General features: G+C 42.1%; 1 protein-coding gene across 1 annotated transcript; it reads left to right on the top strand.

The window, feature by feature from the left end:
• The first annotated feature begins 2,904 nt into the window (after positions 1 to 2,904).
• On the top strand, positions 2,905 to 6,714 carry LOC137311657 (transcription factor MafA-like). The gene has a single exon (XM_067978746.1). It carries the CDS (start codon positions 3,655 to 3,657, stop codon positions 4,495 to 4,497), a length of 843 nt encoding a protein of 280 aa, XP_067834847.1. The 5' UTR covers positions 2,905 to 3,654; the 3' UTR covers positions 4,498 to 6,714.
• Positions 6,715 to 8,080: the final 1,366 nt, after the last annotated feature.

The following is an 8,080-nucleotide window of genomic DNA, read 5'->3' as shown; positions in this document are numbered from 1 at the left end:
CGAGTCAGGATATGGGCAGCAGAGATTTTCCAGATCCCTCTGGAAGAGAAAGGGAGTGTAAAGAACAGAGAAGAGGGCCATAGAGACAGAGGTAACAACACATTCCTCTGAGCGAGAGGGAGGCAATAGCAGAAACCCCTCTGAGAAAGTGAACAGAGAGGGTGGAGGCAACAACACAGATTCCTCAATGAAAGAAAGGGAGCAAGCAAACTGATCAGAAGATTTGGCTTGTAAATCTTAAAGGACTTAGAGCGAGAAGTGAAAAAATAAACAAAAAAAGATTTAAAAAGGAAACAGAAAAATAGACAAAAATAAAAAATAGAAAGACAAAAAGAAATTGAAAGAAGTAAAAAAAAGATAGAATAAGACTGATAGAAAAAAGAAAGTAAGAGGGAGAAAGAAATGATAGGAAACAAGAAAAGACAGAAAGAAGTCCAAATAAATGAATGAAAGAGAATATAGGATAGCTGACTGGCTGCTTGTCAGTTATCAGTCTGGGTTCCACAATGGGCTGTTGGAGTGTTGCGTATTTGGAGAGGAAATCCTGTCATTGCAATCTATTCCCTCACTGTTCAGATGTTTTCTCTGCACCTGTGGAGGCACGTTTTTGGAAATAAAATAAATTATAATGAGTGAGACAAGGAAGGAGGAGGAGATATATATACAGCAATTAACCTTCCGTTCATACTTACTATGTTTTTAGTGCATCTTATAAATTGAATAAGGTACTGCAGTTTATACTTGTGATGGTTCCTTTTTAAAACTAAAGCTGGCATCGATGAAATTGCGTTTTTATTAAAGACTAGAAATTCTTTCTCCATGGGCTAAATGAGTAAAGGCACTGCTGCTATGGTACTGGGAATAATGACCCTAAGATCTCAGGCTTGATCTCCTGTCTGTGATGGTGCAATTGACCTCATCCAATTGGCAGCAATGGTCCTGAGCTAGGCAGCAGGTCAAAAAAAATAGCTAAGGTTCCCATTCCAGTGCATATTAGAATGAAAGAAAGAAGACTTGCATTTATATAGCACCTTTCATAACCCCAGGATGTCCCAAAGTGCTTTACAGGCAATCAAGTATTTTTGAAGTGTAGTCACTATTGTAATGTAGGAAACGTGGCAGCCAATTTGCACACAGCAAGGTCCAACAAACAGAAATGAAATTAATGAGCAGATAATCTGTTTTAGTGATATTGGTTGAGGGATAAATGTCAGCCAGGACATCAGGGAGAACTCCCCTGCTCTATCTTCAAATAGTACTGTGGGATCTTTTACGTCCATCTGAGAGGGTAGATGTGGCCTCGGTTTAACGTCTCATCCAAAAGACAGCACAGCACTCCCTCAGTACTGCACTGGAGTGTTAGCCTAGATTATGTGCTCAAGTCTTTGCAGTGGGACTTGAACCCACATCCTTCTTGACTTAGAGGTGAGAGTGCTACCAATGAGCCAAGGCTTAAAGATCTCATGGCACTATTCAAAGAGTGGGGAGTTCTGATCAACATTCTTCCCTCAAGCAACATCACCAAAAGAGATTAACTGGTTAATTATCTCATTTGTGTTTGTGCACAACTTGGCTGCTGCATTTGCTCACATAACATCAGTGACTGCACTTCAAAAGTAATCCGTTGGTTGTAAAGTACTCTGGGACATCCTGAAGGTGCAATAGATGCTACTTGTTACTTTTCATTTTTGATCACCATCCAGTGAACCCTGCTGGAAAGCGAACATGTGAATGTTGGATGAGGATTTAAAACAATTATTATTAATTCTCAGGATGTGGGTGAACCACAGAAAGGCTGGCATTTGTTGCCCATCCCCAGTGAACTGTGGTGTCCCCCTCCCTACAATCTAATAAATTGCTGGTACTCACTGTCTAGTCTCTTGGCCAAGGACCTAGATGGTGGCCAATGTCCCACCAAGGAGTCAACACCTTGAGGAGAGCGAGAGTGAATATTATAATAACATGAGAAAGTTGCAGGGTAGCAATAATAAGATAATATTAATCATGTAAATAGCTCTCTATATATTTTTATTTCTAATGACAGGGTAGTTACATTTTGATTTGTGATATAAAATTCACTTTAATTAAAAGCAATCTTTCTGTGTGACACCCTCAAGCCCTCTCAACCCAATCCCTAATTAATACAAATCACTGAAAAGACACTTCCCAGTCTATAGCCATGTGGGAAGAGGGAGAAGACAGATTGCAAACAGTCACATTTTAAACCACCATCGTAAGTATTAGCTTAAGTATTATATAGCACTTTCTCCAGAAATGAATCAAGTTAGAATTTTATGTATTTTATGATATTTTAATTACATTTAGTGATATAATTAATAGAAGTGCATTTAATAGAACAAGTTGAATCACGATAATTTCAGGGTTGGTTCCTACATGGGAAAAATAAGGAAATACTATTTTAGGAAGGAGTAGATTAGTTACAAAATTTCTGTACTCAGTCCCCTGCAGCTTTGAATCGACGAAAATCACTTTTCTAATCAAAGGCTGCAAAATTCAACCAGATAAAACACTTTTTAGCTCATGCTTTTTGTGTAAATTAACTTAATTTATCTGTTTTAAAAAAATGAATTCTTCAGCGTCCTCCAAAAATGAATTGCATATTATTCTCCCCGCCCCTTGAAGCCTTGTTGCAGACAGGGGGAGTTGTTGCCTTGTTGCTCTTCCTGGCTGATTGATTGATGATTGATTGATCGATGGATGGATTGATTGACAGCTCCCCTCCCCATTCTCCGGCGGCGGTCGCTATGGTGTAATGCAAATCAACCTGCCAGGGAGATTTCTTATTGGTGAAGGGTGACATCACACACCCCTTTGTGGGCGTGACGGGGAGCCGGGTTCTATAAAAGGGTGGGCTCTTTGAGTGCAGGGAGCTGTTTCACTCAGGGTTGGGCGTGAGGTTGTTGAGAGTAACCGTAGTGCAAAAGCTCCAATTTACACTTCTAATGCAAAACGCAGCCGCGGTGGGAGTTAAATGATTTATTTATTATTGAAAGCTGCACATTTTATCCATTCCGCACGGATGCAAGAACTCTTTCCTTATTGACAGAGAGGAATCAAGGAGAAATACACCTTCAGATTTCCACTGGATCATTACCCGGACGCTCCATCTGAAAGTTTTCCTGACAAGTGGGGAGAGAGAAACGAAATCTTTGCAGAGGAGAAACTTTGCAACCGAAGAGCAACGAAAAGTGAGTGAGGAAAAAAAAATAAAGCCATTCAGAAGAGTTACTGCAAACAGCTATCGTTCCAAATAAGATAAGGAAAGCTCTTGGAGGAGGAGAAAGAAATCTAATCGTCTTTTTCTTTAGAAAAAAAGTAATTTTAGCTAAGTTGTCGCATGCACAAATAAGAGGCTCCCTAATAGACTGAAAAAAACTTAATTTTAATTGGATTTTTTTTTGCATGCAGTATTGGAAGGGAGTTTAGCTTGGAAGATTATTTTCAGGACTGATCCGGGTTGCACACCCTGGGATAGAGCGGCTGCGATCGGTCCCACCACCCGGTGTTTGGAGAGCGGAGCCTCTGCCTCCCTTTTCTCCCCCCTCTCTCTGTAACTTGTCTGCGGTGTGTTTTGTGTGGTTGGTTCTCTCTCTCTCTCTCTCTCTCACTCTCTTTTAAATATATGAACTTGCGATGGCCTCCGACCTCGGCATGAGCGCGGACCTGCCCACCAGCCCCTTGGCCATCGAGTACGTGAACGACTTCGACCTGATGAAGTTCGAGGTGAAGAAGGAGCCCCCCGAAGCCGAGCGCTACTGCAACCGAATCTCGGGCTCCCTCTCCTCCACCCCGATCAGCACCCCGTGTAGCTCGGTGCCTTCCTCGCCCAGCCTGTGCGCCCCCAGCCCGGGCAGCACCAACAAGGCGCATCACCTGGAGGACCTCTACTGGATCAGCAACTACCAGCACCACCTCAACCCCGAGGCTCTCAACCTGACCCCCGAGGATGCCGTGGAAGCTCTGATCGGCAGCTCCCAAGCCCACCACCACCACCACTTCGAGGGCTACAGGGCGCAGCAGTACCCCGGGGAGGAGATGCCCATCAATGGGCACCATCAACACCAAGCCCCGCCGCACCATCACCACCACCACCACCATCACTTGCGCCTGGAGGATCGCTTCTCGGACGACCAGCTGGTCAGCATGTCGGTGAGGGAGCTCAACAGGCAGCTGCGGGGCTTCAGCAAGGAGGAGGTCATCCGCCTCAAGCAGAAGAGGAGGACCTTGAAGAATCGAGGCTACGCTCAGTCCTGCAGGTACAAGAGGGTCCAGCAGCGGCACATGCTGGAGAGCGAGAAGTCCCTCCTCCAGCAGCAGGTGGACCAGCTCAAGCAAGAGGTGGCGAGGCTGGCCAAAGAGAGGGACGTCTACAAGGAGAAGTACGAGAAGATGGCCAGCAGGAGCTACAGGGAGCCGGCAACGGCCGCCTCGAACCCTGGCAAGAACAGTTCCTCGTCCAACGAGTTCTTCTTGTGAGTTGGAATGCACTCCAACTAGGAAAAAGGAAAAACAAGGGGGGAAAAAAACACTTTTTTGATGTGACTTCAACTTAGTGTACAGAACTTTTTAGAAGAGAGGGGGGAGACAAAGACAATGTAAATAATTTGAAAAGGCAAATATGTGGGACATATTCTGCAGATGCTTTGATTTTTTTTGTTTGGTGATATGGGGGAATGTTACAGACTCATTTCAGAAGAGTGCAATCTTGGAGAATGGAAGTCGAGACAACATTTCCTGGTGAAAGATATATTTAACAAGGAGAAAAACAAAAAAAAACTTACAAATCCAGTAGGAGAAAGAGGAGAGAAATGAGCTAAAATGAGAAATATATTTAAAAAAGAAAAAGAACTTTACAGGGGCAAAAACAGACTTTGAATCACAAGAGACATGTTGCAAAAAAAATTGTGAGTTTCAAACAAATGTGGACTTTTTAAAACCAATCCTGCATGCTGGACATGTACGGTGTTTAAAGTACTTTCTCTTTTTTGTACCCAGTCCTGTTGGGAGGGGGAAAAAAGCATGGCTCCTGCTTTTAATTTTTATTTTTCTTCATTTCCGAGCAGCATTGGAGAGCAACAAGGGGATTAAAAATAGCCGCGTTCTGGAATAATCTCTTAACATAACACGACGTGTGGAAATTCAGCTGTAAATGTCCCGCCACAGAGTAGGGGAAAAATAATGGGAGAGATGACTTTACAAGTGATCTTACCCCTGCGATTAGATGGGTCGAGTGCGGCTGCTGTGTTTTCCTTTTTGCATTATCACCCCATGTTTTTCATTTTTAAAAAAACACTGTATAAAGCCAGATTTAGGGGGAAATTACATGACTTGAATATTTAACTGCATTGGACCTGTACATAGAATGGTTTAGGTATCTGCTTTTTTCTCTTTTTTTGAGCCTATATTTTGCTTGATCAAGTCTTGAAAGAACTTTATAATTAAGAGCATGCAGATAATGTAAAGAAATGAAAATGAAAGTCATTTAATAATGTAGATAAAAAGCCTACTGCACTATCAGAAGCCGAATTTGTTTTATAAATAAGGCTTATGTTTTTTAAAAAAAAACATTGTTTTTAACTTATTATAATTATTGAGATGATTGCTGTTTTAGTCTTGGGTTGGGGGTGGGGGGAGAAAGCGGGAGTTTGGAGGGAAATTGCTCAGGTTTTAAAGGTGACGATGGGCTTTGTTTTAAATGGGATAAGATTGAATAATTCCCATCGTTGCGGAGGGGCGGCCTTTGTGGGGATCGCTCCGTGTCGGGAGGGGGGTGGGGTGGGAGGCGATTAACGCTGGTAAGCGCATCCCGGGTTTATTTAAGGGAGATCGTTGGGCTCTTGAGTGAAAAGCAGTTTTTCCTGGTAAGGTTTATAGTCGAGAAAGATGGCAAGTCACTGGACTCTGGAGTCACTGCAGGAATTTCTGGAACACTTCCTGATTTTATTTATTATTTTTTCGGGTTAGAAATTCCACTAATTTTTTTTGTTAAGTGTTTTATAATAAAAAGTATAGTTATAAACGAAACGTCAGTTGGTTTTGAAAAGAAGAAATCAAATATTGTTTCCTCCCCTTGCCCCATCCACACTCAAGCTTTTTTGTCTTTGCGACTTTCTCTGGGATGGTGGGGGTCAAAAAGGCAAATGGAACAGTTCTGAATGAGAAGATTCTCGAATGGGTTGCTGTTAATAGAAGGGTGGAAAAAAAGAATGATGGGAATTGATAAACAGGTGATTCAAAGTCATTCTAAAAGAGAATGAAATCCAGTGAGACAGGTGTAGTACTGTACAGTGTCATCTATATTTATAAAAAGTAAAATGGATTCTTAAAAATGACACAAATTTTGTCCACTAAATGCTTCATTGTAAATATTTTTTTCACCCCCACCCCGGGCAAAGTGAGTGAAACTCCAGTTTTTTTGATTAATGCTGCATGTTCACTCTGTTTTTGAATGACACCAAAAATTACTCAGTGGCTTCATTCTATCGCTGCGTTTATGTGAAGACGAAAGTAGCACAGAGGGTGCCGGCTTTGTAAAACCTGCGATAGAGAATTGTTTTTTTTTCCCTCCCCCCGTCCCCCCCCCTGTCCCCGTTTGCTGGCGCTTGCAACAAATTCGAGAAATAAAAAGAGCTGAATCGCAGAGTAATCTGTACGTGTTTATTCTCTAATAAAATGATTTTTTAAAAAACAAAATGCAGATCTTTTTCCTGTGTGCAGAAATTCTCCAGTGCAGCCTTAACTCGGCTGAAATTGTTCCGATTATTTTTTTCTCTGCCTCTCTCCAGTTTGTTTAAATTGCAAGTCACCGTCGATAAGACGGATCAACATTGTTTTGCCTGGTATGACTGTTGAGCTTGGCGCCGTTGCCGATGTCCAAAGGAGCTGGTCTTTTCTGTCCCGCTTGCTTCCGAATCAAGCCTGCGGAGGTCGGTCACTAAACTGGCAGCTTTCAATTTATACTTTTCGTGCCTTGCTGCATGCTTCACGACAACCCAAGGAGCAGCCATCGCAGGCTCTCGCGTACCTCCAGTCTGCGTCTCGTTAGGGGCTCGCTGGCCTATTTTGCGGGATTTCAACCCGCCCTGTAAGGCTGGAGCGTTTATTACTGAGAAACGTTATCAGGCGATCAGTTTGTTTTAACTTGAATTCAGCAAGGTGATTTTATTGAATGTTCTGCCTGTGCAATAGATCTGGCTTTTTGTGTTCTGCTGAGAGAAGTTGTGACAGGAGAATGCATTACTTACTTGGGTACAGCTGAATATCGCATGAATTGCAGTAAACAGAATTAATTTTTAAAAAATTAATTAATTTACAGGGCGTGATTGTTTATTTAGTTGTGTGCATAGATACAAGATAATTCACCTGTAGTTTATGCCTAATAATTAATTGTCATTTTTTTTGCACTAAAATTTGAATTATCCAATAACTTGAATAAGTGGCAAAGTGGGTATTAAGTGCTCTTTTTAAAAAAAAATGTAATGATCAGATAATTTAAGTTGAGGACCAGCCTGTAGTAGCCAGTGGTTACACATCCCAGGATGAATGTTTGTCTATTTCACGTTCTACCAGAACTTGAGCACAGGGATAAAGGGGGAGGAAAGTATCTTTTTCGCTGCGAGTTCAAAGTGCATTTCTTTTGGTGTTGAAGCCTTCGTATCTGCAGCGTTTGGTCTCATTGCCTCGGGGATTGCCGCAGCATGGACTAACAAAACCTCCTATATGATTGATTGATTTCTCTTTTTTTGTCTGGGGGGTGGGTGCGGGTGGGGAGAGGTGTAGAAATGCACAACAAGCACTCGATGGTTAATCAGAGAAACTGCTGCAGTCGGAACAGAGCTCAATGTTCATGCTCATCTCTCTGATTCAGCATGAGAATTTAAATAAAATAATCAAGAACCAGGCAGGACATGTAAGGCACTGTGGGCGTTCGATATTCCATGGGTTAGATCCCTAACTCTGGTCTTGCTAACCGTTAATCACTCGTTTGCCTTTCCTATCACCCTCTTCCCCCCCCCACTTTTTAAAAAAAAAACAAAAAAATTATTTAAATCCTCACACT

This window comes from Heptranchias perlo, chromosome 3, assembly GCF_035084215.1.
Source record: "Heptranchias perlo isolate sHepPer1 chromosome 3, sHepPer1.hap1, whole genome shotgun sequence".
In the NCBI taxonomy this organism is placed as follows: Eukaryota; Metazoa; Chordata; class Chondrichthyes; order Hexanchiformes; family Hexanchidae; genus Heptranchias; species Heptranchias perlo.
The sequence above is the reverse complement of the archived record's forward strand: the minus strand, read 5'-3'. Positions and strand labels throughout refer to the sequence as shown.